The 19,583-nt window shown below is 46.1% G+C and overlaps 1 protein-coding gene across 1 annotated transcript in view; it reads right to left on the bottom strand.

The window, feature by feature from the left end:
* Nucleotides 1-19,297, bottom strand: part of LOC121048543 (multiple epidermal growth factor-like domains protein 6) — a 241,208-nt gene extending 221,911 nt beyond the window's left edge. Inside the window, exons 1-3 of the mRNA XM_040504993.2 lie at nucleotides 19,128-19,297; nucleotides 15,294-15,403; nucleotides 13,430-13,549 (exon numbers count right to left, since the gene is read on the bottom strand). Coding sequence (XP_040360927.2) covers nucleotides 13,430-13,549; nucleotides 15,294-15,403; nucleotides 19,128-19,297 — 400 coding nt within the window. The remainder of the gene's footprint in view (nucleotides 1-13,429; nucleotides 13,550-15,293; nucleotides 15,404-19,127) is intronic.
* Nucleotides 19,298-19,583: the final 286 nt, after the last annotated feature.

Below are 19,583 nucleotides of genomic sequence, written 5' to 3'. Positions count from 1 at the left end.
ATCAGCAATCGGAGAGCGCGATGCGTCTTGGGATATTGGGCGCATTCGTGACGTCACTTGTGCCAGAAGGGAAAGGCTACGGCGTGGATGTTGTGGTTACGAGCGTTGCCACTTGGTGGCGCGTCGACGATTTACGGCCTGTGACAGCGTGGCTGTTTGAGATGCGCAAGGGCTGCACGCACGCTGCACCACGCCAAGTCGGCAACCACGGCACCACTGACAATACCAGCTCTGATGAGGCCGGATTCTCAAAGCGAACTCACGACGAAAAAAGTACGTACGACAAATTTGAGAGAAAACCTGTGTTCTCGAAACGGAATTGTCGAAACTTTTGCGCAGGTTACGACAGAATCCTTCGACAGCTCCGAAGCTGTCTTACGCACTTTTTACGATCAAATCAACATGGCCGACAGCGTCGCTCAGTTACTTGGTAGCGACGACCAACGTACATTTATTTTTCTACGTGCTCTTCTCGTGCGTCCCGACTTCAACCAGCAAGAAAAAAGGAAGGAGCACTTGAAACAGACCACAACGATCAAGAACGCAGGATCCACAAACACCCGGGAAGAGCTACAACGACCACGATTCTACCGACCAAGTGAGCTCGGCAGAATACAGTAGGCCTAGCAGCAACACCGACTCGGCGCACCGCTGCTCCGGCGGTCCTTGGCCAAGACCGTCTGCCCATGACCGGCTGGCCTGCTGAATGGAATATGCCCGCGCGACCCTTGTCATTTCGATCTCCTTGTTTTCCGAGACAGCGGTGACGAACGCTGTCGTCGAAAAGGGACTCTCATTGATTCTGTCTCCTTGTTTTGTGTGATATAAAGCTCAAATAAACGCCATACGGATCACCTTCGCAACACGGTATGTACACTTTGTTATTAGTACCATTTTTATTCTGACACGACGGTCACTGTCGAGCTATAGCAGTTCGTTGGAGCTACGCGATGTCGGTCCAACCTTTCTTTGCCGAGTGTCATGTCAGTATCGAGTTGCAATCGTAAAAGATCGGTGCAGAAGCGCTTACGGAAACGCGGTTTAACAGAGCGAATCCAGCATTTCGATAAAACGCGCGTGTCCGCTCCGAGTGTGAACAGGTATTTGCGTAGCTCCTTCTGGCACTCGTATAGTTCAAACATATAACTTTTAACGTCGGCTCGCAGCTCGCGACTCGCAGCAACTAATACCGGCCGTGCCAGAAGCATGCTCGGGTCGTGTCGTGCAAAGAGCCGCAACGAGAACGAGCTCACTGTGGCCAACTACGCTTTGGCTTTCTCCGCCAAGACTTTGCAAACGCGTTCAGGCCTAGGCTAATTCTGCCGGCACGCCGTATTGCCACAAAGCGGCGCTGCTCCTATGCCACAAGTGATGTCACGAGAACTTTCCCACCATCCGCCAGATGTAAATTTGAAATCGTTTAATTAGGTTTAAAATTAGTTCTCCTGTGTTTTACAGCGCGATATTGATATTTCCGAGGAGGTGCCTGTCCCTAGCCCATATTTATGCGGAAACATCGGCGCTAAAATTTCGTTTCCGTACCCCTTTAAAGGGCACCTCCGCTTCATTTTGACATTTAGAAAACTATGTAGCCCTCTTCAGTATCATACAGGAAGACCCCATGTCAAATATTACCATCTAATTCCGTTTATATATTTAATAAACTGGCCAGCAAACCTTCAAGTGAGCTAAGTCGCCGTAATCTGCCAACTCTAGCGTGCGACGTGAGGCGCAATCTTCAGCGCAGTCAATGCGACGGAGTTGGAGCGGCCAACGTTGAGCCACTACGTCAGAGGCATGTCTACGTCATTCTCACGTTTTGCTTGTTTTTACTTCTCAGAGCGAAATTGAACGATGACGTCATGAGTTTCTCCTCCCGGTGTTGGCTGAACGGCGTCCACGTGATCACCGTAACGCGGATGCGCTAATTTGCGCTGCCCTGCGCGCTTATCGGTCTGTTTCTCCGCTCCCCTTCTCCTCTTTCGTCTTCTTCCCTTCCCCCTCTCCCCCGGGCCATCACCGTCCACGAAGCGAACCTGCCCGCGTCGCGTGTCCTGTCCCTCGCCCAACCCCCCCCCCCCCCCCCCAACGTCACAAGACCACGTGGTTCGACGTGACGTGGCCATAACTCTGACGACGCGAGACCAATGTTGCCTGACGCAACCGAAGTTTCGGTTTCGGTATCAGCTGATGTTTAAAAATTAGGATTACACAAATAATATTCCACATTTCGCGAATCTGAAGACGTAGAGCTGTTTAGTAGTGCTCTGTGAAATGGGATCATATATAAGCCTAAATTTTTCGGAATTAAGGGGAGTTGCACTTTAACGCGAAGTTGAAATCTGTGTGATAAAAAACGGAATAAAACTTTTGCCAGAATTTTGTCCTCTCAGGTAAAGTAAATTGGTGTGCGATGTTTATACAAGCTGAACTTAGTCTGCCGCAACGGGCGATTTGTCGCTCAGCTGTAAATGAGCAATTTAGCCGGTCCGGTACAACCGCTAGCCTGGGGTCCTTAACTTGCACCACGTAGTAGTGATACATGATTGCACGCAGCTACGATGCTGATTCAGATCGAAACGGGCAGAGGTGGGGATCGAACCCAGGATCCCTGGGTTCTGCAGTGCGAGCTTTCGCTCCACGTGCTCCGAGCCGATGTGCGCTAGCCCACTCGGCCAAGGAAATACCCCTCTTTTTTTTTCTCAGTATCTCAGCATGAAGGATTTTTTATCGCCACAGTGTCATACAGAGATAATAAAAGCCTGCAATAAAGTTACCTAGCCGAATTTGCCTTGCTAGCAGAAGAAACAAAGGTTTTGCAGGTCCAGTAGTTCTTTCCGGTGGATTACGCGACTGCGGCGAGTTAAGTTGGTGACGGTCGGCGAAACATCTAATAGAGAGTTTTAGTAGACCGTTCCGATGACTCCGATAACAACACCCGATATTAGAGAGTTTTAGTAGATCGTTCCGATACCTCCGATAGCCCCGATAACGATACTATCCATGCGCAGGGGAGGCGGTGGCGGAGTATCGGGATATCGTTATCGGAGTCATGGGAACGATCTACTAAAACTCTCTAGTACGCCACAGCCTTTGCTCGTGCATCGTATCGTTATTGGGTATCATTAGAGAGTTTTAGTAGATCGTTCCGATACCTCCGATAGCCCCGATAACGATACTAGGCATGCGCAAGGAAGGCGGTGGCGGAGTATCGGGTATCGTTATCGGAGTCATGGGAACGATCTACTAAAAATCTTTATTATCGGCAGTATCGGAGGTATCGGAACGATCTACTAAAACTCTCTATTCTCGGGATCAACTTCCTCTAAAATTTTGTAAGCAAAGATTCCCCGTACACAGAAAATAAAAGCTTGTAGATCATTTCCACCAATGGGGGGGGGGGGGGGGGGGGGGGGGGGGGGTTTACACCGAATTATGTAGTTGAGTGAAACAAACCCATTTTTGATATGCCGACTGCCCTAGCAGGAAATTTAATATTTTTCCAACTCTTGCTTCTCCACGCACACTACGCCTTGTAAGAATGTAGGCTTGTTTATACCGACTGATATTCATTTTTGTTTCCTTTGTCTTAGAAGGAAAACGCTCCTAGACAGTAAAGAAGTACATACAATTACGTTAAATATTTGGTAACGCAAGTTCGCCAAACATTTACTGTTACCGAAATCGCCGTTAACGCGGATTACAGCACTACTCTCGGTGGTTAGCTATTTGTTTTACATAGCAATGAGAAACTCGTTCTGGTTTCGAGCGTTCGTCCATAGATGGCATGACCGAATGTTCTTGACAAAACTTACAGCCTTCCGTTCCTTTTTCTTTGCGTCAAGGTTCTGAGCCATCTGTGCTGTGACGGCTAGCAGGGAGTGCCAGGTGGGAGTGTGGAGACCCATCAAGCATCAAGCCTCCTTGCACTACCGCAGATCGCCAAAACTTAAAACAACCAGACGTGGTGATGGCTACGTTGAGATAGATGCCCTCGAGGCCTGGAATTATTCTTTCCAAAAGTGAAGCAGCACATCTGCTGCGAGGAAAAACAGAGCAAAGGGCTCGTTTATCTATCAAGAACATTCGGTACGCGATTTGTGGACCAAAACTCCAAATAGGGATTATTCCTCAATTTTATTTTAAACAATTTGAGAAGCCTTAAGAGTGAACTTTTAACCCGTCTTAACGTTGCTTTCAAACCACAATAAACTTCCCTGTAAACAATGTAATTGTACGTACAGTGATCTTCAAGCTTAACGCCGCCACTCGGTTACCCAAATATTGGTCTACTGCCGGTAGCTCAAAGCTAACTTGTTCACTTCAGCGGCTAAAATGTCTTCACCAAGCTAGGTTGTGATCGGGGATCAAAACGAAACCACGTAGTTGAACCGGTAGTTTCCAGAATAGCACAAAGAGTGACCAAAACCTCATAACGGCTTTAAGTCTGGGCAATACGGTACTTTTCCACGGTATATGTGAGCTTTTATTTTTTTAGGAGAAACGAAGATGGAAAGGGTTAAACGAATCCTGTCGCTCATTTGGCTTGCGTGCGAGGCGAAGCGCCAGTTGGAAAAGGGCGAAATTTTGAGCTAGGTCCCTCGGCTCATCATTATCATATATATATATATGTTTTTTTTTTTTTTTTTTTGCTCGTAGGTTTGCAGTATTTCGGATAAAACTTTCAGAGGGTAATATTTATGAAGTGTTCATTTTCCTCAAATCCCTCAATTCGGATTTGGTCATTTAGAAGTAAAAGGAAATGAAAGACGTTTACTATTCCCTGTAATGCGTAATTAGAGCGCGCAGCTCTTGAGGAGAGGAATGGGAAAGTACGGAGAGGAGGGTATGCCCCTACTCCTCCTCCCTCCCCCTCCCCTCGTCCTCCTCCCCTAGTCCTCCCTTACCCCCTCCTCTATCCTCTTTCTTCCTCCCTCCTTCTCATCCGGTGCTCCTCCCCTCCTTCTCCTGCTTCCTCCCTCCCCCTCCTCCCTCCTCCCTTGTGACGTCACACGTTACCCTCGTGACGCAACAGATCTTGTGAAGGTCCGACCTTCACGCGACCTTTACTGTGAAGGTCGCGACCTTCGTGACGTCACCCGTGACCCTTGTGACCCTCGTGACTTCACACGTGACATCACAAGGGTCGCGAGTGACGTCATAATGGGAAGCATTCAGTAATGCAACTCGCTGTTACGCCGTCGGCGACGGCGACGCCGCTCAAGCCGGAAACGTGCGCCTAAGAGCTGCGCTCTAAAACTAGAGAACTAAAAATATGACGCGAAAACGGATTTCAGTTTCGTCCTAGAAAAGAATTTTCCCAGCGTATACGTTTTCCTTTTTTTTTTACGTTTTTGAGTCACGATTTTTTTCCTCGTGCACGATTTGAAATTAAATCGCGAGACTATAAACCTACCGTATTTACAGGAAAACTGACAAGTGGCCAGGTGGAACATTAAAATAATATAAAATCTAATAAACAAATACTTTTTTCATGTACTAATGTACTGTCCAAAAAAAGCTGACCAAAACAGCGTAGGAATGAGTACATCGCAATTGTAACATTTTTGGTCGAAACTATTTGTAGGTTCGTTAATCCTAGCACCAGGCGATGTAGAACAAAAAGGTCGACCGGCAACTTGTTTTTCGTTCTGCAGACTTTACGCTCATCTGCACATTTTACAGGCGTGCAAAATTTGGCCAAGGCACACCAACACCGCAGAGATGGTTTTAGTGCCCAGTCCCAGTAGAGATTAAACATCCTCCTTCCCCCGAGCACTCGTCTTCTATGCAGGCAGTGTGCTGATCACACAAACAAAAGGCAAGCACAATTGCACGTAGATGCAATTATTATTTAACTTATGAATATGTTAGAATCCCGGGCAACTTAAAAAGCGCAGGGCGTTGCTAGTCTCTCGTTGTTGCTCCGCAGGAAATTAAATGGCGGCATTAGGACGCCAAAGGATGAGTCACAATGTAACATGTTTAAACATATTACAGCTTAAGAAACGCATGACGCCACGCCATGCGTTTGATTAATTTTAATAATATTAATCTTAGTTTTGTCGCAAGTTCATTTATGCACCAAGGGTGTATGGCGCAGCGGCGTTTCATTTTGTATTCACTCCTGCGATCGTCGTCGTCGTCGTTATTTTTATTCATTTGTTTTACATTCCACAGGAGTATTTGACTCGAGGTTTCAGAATAAATATACTTTCACAATGTCAGCTGCGTTATAGTGTCAGCAGATTGTTGGTGGAACACTTCGGAATTCATGATTATTGGCTGTTGCAGCCTCCCTGGGGTTTCCTGGGAGACAAAAGCTGCTGTTCGCAGCCTCCCTGGGAGACAAAAGCGTGCTGTTCGCAGACCTTTTACTCTCTTTCTTACATTAAAAGTGGCGCCTCGAAACGTTTTTCCCAAAGACGAAGGTCAATTTAAGTGTTATACATCGACGCGTAAAAACATATTCCCAAAAGCAGGACAGTTAATCCATGTTCAGCATGATATAGGAGTTTGTAGCGTCATAACTGAATTTAATTTAAATTTTGTGTACCACCCCACTCAAAATGTAAGTTGAGCAGGAATATTTCACAATGTGTGGCTAATAAATAACAAAACTCATCTTTAAAAACAAATGATTAAAATATGACACAATAGTAATGTTGTCTTCTTCTACTACTCCCCTCCCCTGTCCTTACACTTTTCATTGCAGAAAGCAGTAATGTAGGTTATCCAGTGGTAAACCTTTGATGACCTCCGCCGCTTTTGCTTTCACAGCACCAACAGAGTTAAACTTCGTTCCTTTCAAACCAGGCAATCTTGGGGAACAGGAAGACACCAGATGGGGACAGGTCAGGTGAGCACCGCGGATGCTTCACCACGGTGATGTTATGCTGAGCCAGGAACGACATGACTGGCAAGGCTTTGTGTGCTGGCACGTTGTCTTGATGGAGGATCCGTTACCTTTTTCCTCCACGTTTCAGGCCACGTCGTTCCTGACTCAGCATAACACCCCCATGTTGTAGCATGCCCCGTACTCATCTGACCTAGCCCCATCTGACTTTTAACGTCTTTGCATTAGAACGCTCTTTGTGACGAAAACCCGGCGAAGTCTTTCGTTTGTCAGCGTAAGGGAGAGAGGGAGAAGGGGGGAGAGGCTCGAAGCGCTCACGTCAGCACGCGTCAACCTTTCCCTCTCTCTCTGGCGCTGACATACTTACAGACACCGCCGGGTCACACGCACGGCTGGCGCGAAGCCAGAGAGGAGGAGACGCCGCGCAACACCTCCTGATGGCAAAGCCGTAGTGCAGAATGAAACGAAGTCATCAGAGAAGGCTGTGGCTGGACACAGATTGGAGAGAAGTGCTCTGTCAACTCTCGGCTTCGAGTCACGTTTGAGCTGAACGTTGACGCAATCGTCGTGTCTGATCGGTGCCCAGCGTTGGCCTTCTTTGAAGACGCTATCTCATTCAGCACTACGTTTTTGTTATCTAGGAGGTGTTGCGCCACGGCGCGGTGGAATGCGGGCGTGCTCAGTAGCCGCTCTGTCGTCGCCGATAGTTGTTTGCTCTCGGTTTTTGTTGTAGCGGTGCTTGGGCTGCGATGTGTGTGTGTGTAGTTAAAACGATGGATGCGGTTCCCTCCACGAGTGATAAAGATGGGGTTTCTTCCACGAGTGGTATGAATGTGGTTCTTTCCACGATTGATATGGATGACCTTATTCAGGGGCGTCGACGCGCTCTGACAGGCAAAGTGCAGAAAAGGGGTAAAAAAATACCAGGAAGATCCATTTGTGGATTCTCAGAAATTCCGTTAGCGTGACACTTAGGAAACGCGACACGCGCCCCTTTAGGAAACGCTAACACTGACACCGCAGCGAAGCCAAAAAAAGGCAGCAAAAAATGGAAAAAGCAAAAATTAAAGCCAAAATAAAGAAATGAAGGGGTCAGCGCTAGCGTTTTTCAAAGAGGGACCTGTGTGTTGTTTCCAAGGGTCATGCTAACGCATTCCCTAAAAATCTACGAATGGATCTTTCAGTATTTTTTTTTTATATTCCCCAACCCACAACTATGGGTTGAAAGGAACTTGGTTTGACTCGGTTGGCGCTGTAATGGCAAAACCAACGAAGCTCATGAAGGGCTTTTCACTTGATGACCTACAGCAGCACTGCTTTAAGGAATGGAAGATTCGCATGGAGCGGTGTAGGGACGGGGGCCGACAGACCTACCGTCCACCCGACAAAATTGGAAGGGAGACAGGGTCATTAAGAAATGCCTTGCGTTGAATAATTCTTGGCTCACTTGGTGGTATGCGCTCTTAGGTGTTTTAATAACAGTGTGCTCACTTACCAGTTTGCTTCGGTTTTCGTTCAGTTTGATGAGCTCTTCTGCTTTCCTTTTATTTTATTTATTTATTCATTTATTTCCTTCCTAAGAACCCGAAGGCATTAAAGAGGGGAAGGGACAAAAAGCAGCTAAACTGCACACGCAAAAAATAGGCAGACTAATATAAAACAAACAAAGCATCTAAATACATACACAAAAGTATTTAAACGCAGGTAAATGTAAAAAATTAAAAAACTCTTAATCCGAACACAAGAAAAACTCAAAAATGGCATCTTTAAATTTGGCGCTTTCGATTATGTCAGCAATAGGTGCGGGAAGGCGATTGCAATCTAGAAATATAGCGGGTATAGGAGACTGGTTGAAACTTGATGAGTGACAACGGGGGTCACCAACTTTATTTCGATGATCGACACGCGATGAGAGATAAGATGGTTGTGTTAAGAGATGCTGATGTAATGAAGGGTTATGGTGGCCGGCTTTACTTATGAAATAAGCAAAGCCGGGATACTTTTCTGTGGAGGAAGAGGTCAGGCAGCCCTAAAGCTTTTTCATTGCTGTCAGGATCGATATGCGATGATGGTTATATAGTATAAAACGAACGGAACGATCTTGAAAGGCTTCTAGTGATTATGCGAGTTTTAGCAGGATCCCAGATAGTGGCTGCGTATTCGAGCTTACTGCGTTCTAGGGATTTATAAAGGTGCACTTTTACGGACAGCGGTGCAAGACAGAAGTTAATTTTAAAGAAGCCGACCATGCGGTTAGCAGTATTAGCTACATATTTACTATACGTGTTTCACGTTAGGTTATGTGTACGCCAAAGTATTTATATGAAGATACAGAACTTAATACAAAACTTCAGATCTGGTAACAAGGATTAGAAAGACTTTGACGTTATACTTTCACGTATATACACTTGTTAATGTTAAGTTTCATTTTCCATTCATCACAGCAGGAAGAAACATTGTTAAGGTCAGTCTGAAGTGACTGGACGTCAGAATCATTAGGTACTTAAGAGTATATTGCACAGTCGTCGGCGAACAGACCAATAGAGGATGAGACGTGCGCTGGAAGGTCATAAATACAGATTGGGAAAAAAACAGGACCTATGACTGAACCTTGGAGGACAGCAGAAGTCACCTGCGAGTGCCATTAACAGAAACAAATTGAAATAAAATAGTCGGCACAACCCCTGGTAGCAAACTAATATTCTCGGTAGGAAGACCCAGACTCCTAAGGACAGTGGGTCGCCTTTCATAGTCCTGATCACGAAAATGGTCACCGTACAGGCGATGGGGTTTCACCGGCGTCCGAGAGACGACGGGCGCGCGAGACGGATCCACACGCTTCCGAATTCCTCATCGTTCGGAAACCCGTGGGTCGGCGTCTCACAGTTCAGCACGCTGTTTCCACAGTCCTCTGCCACGCAATAGCGCGGCATCCTGCACGCAGACGTGATGAACAAGCACAGAAACAATTCCGCGGTAACAAAAGAATCACGCGCCGCGCGAAGCAGCATGATTCCGTCGTTGCGTTCACCGCTAGGGTGTCTGTGCGAGTGCTGTATACCGCCACAGCTGACGTCACTGCGAGAGGAGCAACACCTCACGATCCCCCAACCAGGCTTCGACCCCCCCCCCCCCCCCCCCCCTTCCTTAATCACAAGGAGCAAATGGGAACTCGTTTTATTTGTTTTAAAGTTATGTTTTCTGCGTTTACAAACGAAAGACTGATGTTTCTCAGGTGCTGGTGTGACGTGGTATATAACCAAGCAATAAAATGAGCCCTAAAATTTCATTTCCATACACCTTAAAAGGAACATTGAATTTTCCCAAATATTTTTAAGAGCCTGCATTGGACACGCATATTACGAAATAAAGTTTCAGCGAACAATTTCTTTAGCTCCACAATTATGCTGTTAGACACATCTTGAGTTAGGAGAGAAACCGAAATTAGCACTTAAATGGAAAAACAAAACCCAAAATAGAGGTTTGTTTTGGTTTCGTTCCTGAATTGAAACGTGCGTCCTAGTGTAAATATCACGCTAAACATCTTTTTTTTTTTTTTTCTTTTTTTTGATGAAGTGGAGACTTTTGTGCATTACACCCCAATTTCCTCGCATAAGAGGGAATAATGTTTCGCTCAGTGAAACCAGGACTCTAGACAGGCTCAGCAACTGGTATACCAGCACGCATCTCCGACCCTCATTATAACCGCCCTTTGGAAAAACGAGTGCTGCCCCCTTTAAACAGTCGGAGTCGCCAATAGGAAGGCCATGACACGTGCGCGGTGTAAGCGGCTATCGCTCGGGGAGATGACCACGAAAAGGGCGACAGGGGCGGAAAAGAATTATGCCAGTAGAAAGGCCAGCGGCGAGATTTTATATCGAGGGGTTTTGTCGCGCGATAATAATATCGTCGAACGCGCTCTCGTTGACTATTATAAAAACTTCTTTTTAGCTATTGCGCATGCAAAAAGGATCGGTTTGTAGCCTTTCGTTTACCTTTATCGTCAAGGCTTTCGGGTGACTTGAAGGAAAAGTTAGGGCCACCCGTCGAGTTATGGGAAGTAGAAAAGGCGATCGACAATTTGCAGTAGAGCCAGAACCCGACGGTTTGGGCGTTGAATTTTACAAAACGTTCAGAGAGCAACTTGCCCCCTTTTTGCACTGCGTCCTTAGTGAAGCGTACAGACTTAAATGTTTAGCCTCCATCGGTTTTGTGCAAGCACACAATTTTTATACCCCAGAGTGATGATTCCGTAATACTTCTTTCTGTTGGATCGTACCGCCCGATCACTTTAACAAACGAGGACAGTAAGATTCTTATGAAGGTTTAAGCGGAGCTTTCGCGAACAGTTATTAGCGTTATTGTGGGCCCACACCAGGCGTGTGGAATAAAACGACGAAGTATATTAACAAACATACATACAGCCCAAAGTATCTTGGTGAGCTGCGACGCTATCGTTAGAAGGGTCGCAATGTTACAAGTCGATCTAGAAAAAGCTGTGTGTCGAATGAATTATTTTTCCTATATTAAACCATGCCAATTTAGGTTGCGTTTTGTCCTATGGTGTGCGCATGGCGTACTAAAACTGTGCGATCAATCTTCTAAACAAGTGTCTAATCAAGCGCGTTCGAATTGTTCCTTCGGTGCGACAGGGCTTTTTTACTTTCGCCTCTGCTTTTTTTGTATTTTTCTAGAGCCATATTGTTTAAATATTTTTCTGGGGAATTTTATTCCTTGGTTTAAGTTGAAATCTGCTGAAGCGCGTATTTTAAACGACGTGGTGATTTTTGTGGGTACAAAGAGAACTCGTCGTAAAAGCCTTAGAGCTAACAGAAATGTTTTGTGACAACACGAGCAGTTCTGTTAATGGCGAAAAGTTTTTAGATTTGAGGCACGGCGATTGATTTTCCACGCCGGCTGTCTTTGAACGTTTGGCTTGGAGCGAATCACCATCCCGATATCTTGGGGTTCCCCTTAAAAACTACCGTGCCAAATACAAGTATCGGCGCGCTAAAGTTGAAGCTTTGCGCGCAAAAGTGACCAAGTTGGTAAAGTTGGAGGGGGGGGGGGGGAAGGGGGGGGAAGTATCCATTTTCACTCAAGCGGGTGTTTGCAATGCCTTCCTTGCAGCCAAAGTTTGGTACGTTTTGCAGGTGCTGCACTGCTCGCGAATCGGCATACAGAGTTTGCATCGTATTTTTGCCGTTTTTATTTGGTGCTTTGTATGGGAGTATCCTAGCCCCACTAATCTTTTTCGTGGAGTCAAAGCTGGTAGTCTTGGCCCTTCTCATTTGATTGTGAGGCAGTTGGTGAGTCGCTTTATTTTTCTTCGCGACCAAAAATATACGTTTTTGCGAACCGCCCCTCAGGTAAGGCTGAGCAGCGCGATTTCTGGTTTTATTGTTTCATCGAGAGGGACATCAATGTCTGTATGCTAGTTGTTTTTGTTTTTTTTTTAAGAATTTGTTGGTTTGTATTTTTTTTGTCACGCGGTTCCCGCTCGTGTACTTGTCTCAAGCGCCACGTAAAAGACTAACGAAAGATTTATATGATTTGCTTTTTTCCATTTGCAAGTATAATTTTTCGTACAGTGCAGGCGTAGGGCAGGATTTGCTTAAACGAGTTAAAAATATAGTTCTAACACAAAACGCGAATAATTTTGTTTTTTCTGAAGTTGCATAGTCAGGCACTTTCAGTCAATGCCTGGTTGATTGAAAAAAGATATACCAGTGGCATGGTCTGACAAATGCATCTTTTGCCAAAAGTAAGAGACCCCTGAACACGTCTTTCTAAACATTTTTGGACGCGATCTTCTTTTGGGACCTCCTCCGAAGGACGCTCAAAAAAGATCTCTCATTAACAGCAAATGGCATACATTTTTTAGCTGCCGCCGAAGAAGAAAACGGTGTTTCTCACGACATGTTCCTGCTTCTGAGCCTGCATAGCGTATGGTGGTGCCGTATGGCTGTGTGACACGCGGATATTGACGTGCGTCTTGTTCACAAATACTTTGTAGAACACGTGTGTTTTTAGGGAATTGTTCAAAACTTTGCGATCAGCGCCGAATCGGTTGCCTCTTCTTGATGAGCTCTCTGCTCTAAAGGACTTTCAGCATTTCCCGGCGTCAGCCAAGTTGGCTGAGGCCTTTTAGTGTCTTACGTGTGTGTGTGTGTGTGTATGTTCGTTCTGTATCTTTGTCTTACATCATGTAATAGAGGAAAAAAAGAAACTGCTTACGGCGCCGAGCAAAGATGACGGACTGCAAATCCTATGATTCGGGATTCGATTTCCGTTGAACCCCTTGGTGAATCTTTTGTTTCGTTTGTGTGTTCCTAGTTATGGTCGTGTATGCATTGCTATGACCAATTATGCCTTTTACGTGCTTCGGATTCTTATACATTGCCTGCTAGAGGCTATGAATCCCTAATGTCGTCTTGGCATGCGTGTAACGCTTTTTCGTAACACTCGAGCGTTACACTGCTCACGAAATCCAGCCCATAAACGCATTTTGTTTTAAAAGAAGCGCCCACAAGCCATCCTCTGTTTAAAAAAAAAAGTGCTACTATCACTCACCCAATTCACACCTGAGCCCTTGAAATCCCGGAGGACAGATGCAACCGCTCTCGCCGAAGTGCGAGCCGTGCCTCCGACTTCGCCCTCCGTTGAGACACTGGCTCGCTTCGGAGTTCGCCGCTGCGCCGACACAGAGAAGCCAGAATGCAGTCCAGTTGAACCGGGTTAGCATGACTGAACCGCACATAAAGCACAATTCTCGCCGGACACCGATGGTCGCGCGGAGCGACGCGGTCTGGGCGCGAAACCAGGGAGCGTGGAAACACACACGCAAGGTGGACAAAGAACACAGTCAAGGATACGAAAGAACCTGCACCCTAAGCTGACAGTGCGCCGGGAGCCACGCACTCGCCGGACCAATGAGCCGTCTCCCTTTCGTAACGTGACCACGTTTTTCTTGCGCGTAAGTATAGGCGGGAGCGCGATCATGATCACTTGGCGAAAGATGAGGTGTACGACTGGTTCCGCGAGCTCGTAACGTCCACCACACTGTCGGCTAAGCGGCGAACGGAGTGATTTCATTTCTTCGGTGGGGAAGGGCTCTGGAGAAACGCCAGACGGGGTCTTCAGAAATAGGTCCGCCGGAGAGGAATTCTCCGGGGCATAATAAAAACAACTCTTGGGTTTCGCCTGACTGCTCGCTGACAGCTAGCACTCGTTTTTCAAGCGCACAAAGAAACAAAATACACTGGGAATTCCGGGTTACGTTCAGCCAAAGTGAACAAGGAAAAGTTAAAGCAAAGGAACAGTGTCGTTTCTGTTTATTTTGGGCTGTCCTTCAAAGCTCGGTTTGCTGAACATTTTCATCCCCATCCTTTTTTTAATTTTTTTTTATTGTCTATTGCTTTTTTTCTTTTGCCGATGATTACCTCGAGCTTGAGGCTGGATCACAATTGCGTCCGCAGCCTCGCACTTTGGAAACCTCCGAGAGCATATAGTCGGATTCGAACAAAGCTGGAGTGCCGATTTCTGGGCTGGCATTCGTCATAAAGGCCATACAATGCCGTAAGTCATAATCACTGGTTTTCCACGCGCGTATAGTTGCCGCATAGACCCTCAGTTCTTAAAAAACACTGCATTTTTTATTGTTTATAGATATCTTTGTTTCGTTTAGCATGGTTTCTAAGGGAGTGAAAAGAAGTGAGCCTAAATCAAGTAAAAAAGACACACAGAAAGCATACGCATAGGTAGTAACACACGCAAGATACTAAACAAGATGCTAAAGACATGATACGAACAGTCCCAAATAGAATGTCAGTGCACATATATTAAACAAAGCATTGCGCGTGTGAAAAGCGCCAGAAAGAAAAAAACTGACACATCGAGTTGTTCTAACTACAAAATACAAGACTTTCTGTATACTGAAAAGAATTTGCGAGCCTCGTAAAATTGAGTAAATATTTCTGTTTGCCACATGTAACAGAAACAACATGCAGCACTTGGAAGAAATAGCTTGGCCTGTTTATGAAATACCTATAAATAGAGTAGCCACCTACTAAAGAATGGTGCTACACGATGTAATTCGCCGTTCTTGCAAGGTGCTTTGTCGAAGCTCGAAAGTAAACGAGCGAGTCAAGACATAGACACGTTTAGAAAATACCATTTCCTATTCAAATCAGTCACATCAAAACAAACGGAGTGTCGCGAACATCGTAATATCGCTCCTCGGCCAAAAAGATAGAGATGAGACAAGAAGGCCCGAGGACCAATTGCGAGGCAAGAAGCGTGAACAGAAGATGTCACGACCCTGCGTTTCTTCAGCTATCAGCGACTCTGGGGAAGCACCATATCGCAAGCAGGCTGTACAATGTTATTCCACGATCAGCGAGACGATTTCCGCTTCGGCCGTGCGATATTCACTTACGACGCCAACAACCAGCTTCGTCCGTGCGTCGCTCCCAGCCAGGGCAGCAGCGGTAGCTTGTCCTGTGTCGGCGTTCCAAGACGTCCTCGTACGCCGTGTAGTAGACCGTTCTGCGTCACAAATGAGTCCACTCGTAAATACGCGCGAATGTCGAGGGCCCATCCAACCTGAACGAGTGCATAGGAATGTTTTAGAGTCAGCCTTAAGATTTTTTTATCCGTACCATGTTACCTCGATGACGTGACAGCGTCGAGAGACATTGTTACGTCATCCCAAAGGTTCTTTAAAGGAATCTTTCGGATGACGTTACGTGACACTATGACGTCTCATGACACCGTGACGCACGTCACCTGACAGTGTGACGTCAGGGTGCGACGTGATACAATCTGTGAAGCCTAAAAAATCTGTATATGTTCAGTATATATGTTCTTTTATTACGCCGTCACTGGCGATTTTCGCCACGTGCTTTTGAACCTCCTTTTATGTATTCGTCTTTAGACACCGCCAGATAACGTGAACATCCGATTCACTCGCGAAAGCTGGCGAGCGAATCTGCAGCTACAGATTTTAGAGCGCAGCTCTTAGGCGCCCGCTTCCGGCTTGAGCGGCATCGCCGTCGGCGCAACCGAGCGACGTTTCGGCACCGTGCCGAAACGTCCGCGCGGGGTCATGGGACGTCTCGAGGGTCACGTGACCTCACGGTTACGGCGACGGCGACGCCGACGCCGCTCGGAGGGAGGAGTAGCAGGCAGGATGAGGAGATGAGGAGGAGTTGTATACCCTCCCCTCAGTACCCTTCCCTCCTCCTCGTCAAGAGCTGCAGTCTAATTCGGCGTTACAGGGAGTTGTAAACGGCTTTCGTTTTTTTTTTTTTTTTTTCTTGTAGGCGCTGGGTGCCGTCAATTTTTTCGAAGTTGCGGATATCACGACCCTACACTTCTTCGAGCCAAAAACGCACTCGCAGCGTGTCCTGGCACTGAGATCTCTCTTGCTCTTCCTTTGCCGGCGGAAGTGCAATCAAACGTTCCCCGCGTTTTTCCCCGCTTGACGTGAGCCCTTTTTACACCACCATGAGGGTTCGGAGCTTGTTCGCGAATGACGTTTGGAAGGCGCCTGTCTGCTGCATGGAATTAGTCATAACGGAACGTTTTGTGAAGAGCAATGCCAGTTTTAGACACGAGCGCTATCGAAACATCTCGATGTAGTAAGTCGTAAGTTGTAGTCCGCCGTCCATTTATTCAACCGAACAAATAAAGCATGCATATCTGTTTTACGCTTATTTTAGCCATGCATTATTGGTTGCTTGGGTAAAAATTAAAATGGAACAAATTATATTTTCGCGCAAAAGTAATTTAAGCGTAGTTTCCAAAAAAAAAGATCACACTGAAGACAACTGTTGGGATTAATCTGTCAGAGCATTAGCTACGTGAATTGGCGGTTCCTCGCCTTCCTGGTGCGTCCGAATAAGTAGCTTGGCAACCTAAAACATTAGTGTATTGCTTCGTGAGAGCCATATCTGGCGTGCTCCCAAGTCGTCAAAAAGTAGCATTTTATTTTCTATTGCGCGTATTATATACTGGGTGTTCTATTTTACTTCGAACAGATTTATTACAAAACATACGTTCGCAAAAGACGCACTAATACGATTTGTGCGTCTGTGCAGGTGAGTTATACGGCCAGAGGGACATTATATAGGTTGCTAATATTTGCGATAAGTCGGATAAGTAACTAAACTTCCTGAATGAACTTAGGAATTAGCGAAATAAACGTATAGGGTGTCAATTTGAAACATATTGAGCATATTTATGTCGAGTGAATTTTAGAACGACTTGAAGCCTGTGGGAAATTCGGGGCCGCACCAAAGTTACCGCTCGTGCGGCAGGCGCAAAGCTAGCAGTTGCGGAAGGCGATAACGATCTAATCATCCGCGTTCCGCCACTGCTACCTTTGCGCCTGCTTCACCAGTGGTAACTTTGGCACGCCCCCGAGTGTCCCACGAGCTTCATGTCGTTCTAAAAATTGACTGATAGGATGGTTTTCGATTACGCTACGCATCTTTCTAATTGAAAACATAAGTTTATTTTCAACTAATTAAAAGATAATTAAAGAAGTTTAGTTCATTATCAGACTTGTCGCAAAGCTTAGCCATATATATGATGTCCCCCTGGCCGTGTAACTCATCTGCACAAACTGTATTAATGCACCTTTTACGGATTTTTCCTAATAAATCGGTTCGAACTAAAATGGAACACACGTTATATTCTAGAGAACGTACGTCTTATTCCCGTGTGCCTGAAATGTTGCAACAGTAGAAAAAGGAAAACCTATTTGTGAGGCCCCCTATATCGATTACTTAATAATTACTCTGTCCACTACAATTCGGGGTTTAATTTCTACTTGACAATCGTCGAGTCGAGTGATGAATTGTTCGACATAAATGGAATTTTAATGGCTACGGTTGTTTTGTGCAGCAAGTTGTTCAGCTTTATACAGCTTCGCAAATTTACTGAGATGCTCCGAGAAATGTGGAGCGCCCGCTCTCCCGCAAAGCACTTGGAAGAGCGCTGCAATCTGCAAGAGGTAACTCGGTAAATGATGACGGGGTTCATGTGATGTTTAAACAAAACAAAACCTGCCGGCGTTGCGGTACTGAGCATGACGCTTCCCAGTGCTCAGCGCCAAATCGCACACCATGGTTTATCAACCCCGCCATTCGCCGAGCACCTTCCGTAGATTACCGCGAGTGAACTCCTCAACCGATTTTCGGGAGAGCTGAAGCTCCAGATTTCTTACACTGTCACATTGCTTCTGTCATTTCTCGTGAATTATGTGAAATAAAAAAAAACATAGAGTTTACAAACCCATCAGAGCGAGCTACGATGCGAGTGACGAAGCTCGCAATACCATCCTATTTGTGGAATTCGACGTGCATAGGGACACTGGTCTAGTCAAACGTCCTCATTGTCTCTGTAGAGTTTTCCACAGGAGAGGGGAAAGAAGTGCACCACCTTTTCTCTACAAGGAACAAAGGTGTTCTTATGCTTCTGTTTTGAAGCCGACCGTTGCATTTATGGGGGGAAGGGGGAGGGGCTATCGATGGAGCGCTGACACACGTGTGCGTTGAAGGTACATGTGTCAGCGCTCTATCGATAGCCTTGTATGGCTCTGAGGGGGCCTTTTTAAAGTCTTTCGTAAAGTAGATAGCGACGAACACTGATTGGGTGATGTCGCATTTCTGTAGCTCATGTCGCGATTTCACGGTGTATATATATCTGTGTGTTTTCCGAGTGCAAGTAACGCTCTGTGTTTTACGCTTCTTTTTCTTGTCCGTTGTTTTTAGCGATTTTACCCTCGGAAATAGAGAACTAGACTACCTAGCCTTACATTTATTTGAATTTTAGTTTTTGGTTCACGGTTTAGCTTCCTATTGAAAGAAAATCCCAAATTATTCTCCATGGCTCTAGTCCTTAATATCAAAAGAAGACGAAGACGAAAATAAATACACCCACAAAGAGTTGATACGCCATTCACACAACCGTAAAGGTACCTTTATCTAAGGAACCTTTATTCTTTGCGACCCAAGAGCACGGGCTGATTCGCTGACAGCAAAGGGACGTATGCCAAAGGTACCTTTATGCTCACCGTGTGAATGGGGTATTAGCGCTGCGTAACTGTGTCTTTCTTTTGTGTTCGTGAACTTGAGAAACTGTTTTGCTGATGCCCTGTTCCCCCTGTATATCATGAGCAACCAACTCGCCCGAACCTCCGTTTTTGTTATTTTCTATCGCTGCCAACGCACGTGCGCAAGAACAAAACGAAAAAGTCTTCGTGCACCTCGGCTTGACTTCGAAGCAGTCTGCTTGACCATGGAGGCAGTCCGCTCGCCGAAACTTGGTCATCTGCAGCCGGGCTCTCGTGCATGGCTTCCGCACTCGCACCAGTTCCACCTCGCGGAAGGAGCACACGTTGGTCCTGCGTTCGTGACAGTTATTGGCGGTTTTCATCGGGTGTTTTTTAACCTACTTTCGCGGCTTTGTCTTTTGACCGCCAGGTGTTGCGAATATCTGATTCGCCTGAGAAGGCCGGCGAACGAACCTGCCGCCGCAGCTTTTTGTTCCAGCCGCTAGATGCCCTCCATTTCGCTGGAATCGTCAATGGCTCGGTATGCGCGCGTTCAAATATCCCATAATTTGACTAAGCAAATACGCAAAATCTGCCCGGGGCTAGGGTTTCGGAGAAAAGCAAAGGCCCCCACAAAAGTGTAGTGCAAGGTGTACGTGTAAAACCTAA

Source organism: Ixodes scapularis, unplaced genomic scaffold (assembly GCF_016920785.2).
Source record: "Ixodes scapularis isolate PalLabHiFi unplaced genomic scaffold, ASM1692078v2 PGA_scaffold1__304_contigs__length_218370807, whole genome shotgun sequence".
In the NCBI taxonomy this organism is placed as follows: domain Eukaryota; kingdom Metazoa; phylum Arthropoda; class Arachnida; order Ixodida; family Ixodidae; genus Ixodes; species Ixodes scapularis.
This window is presented reverse-complemented; position numbering and strand designations above follow the sequence as displayed.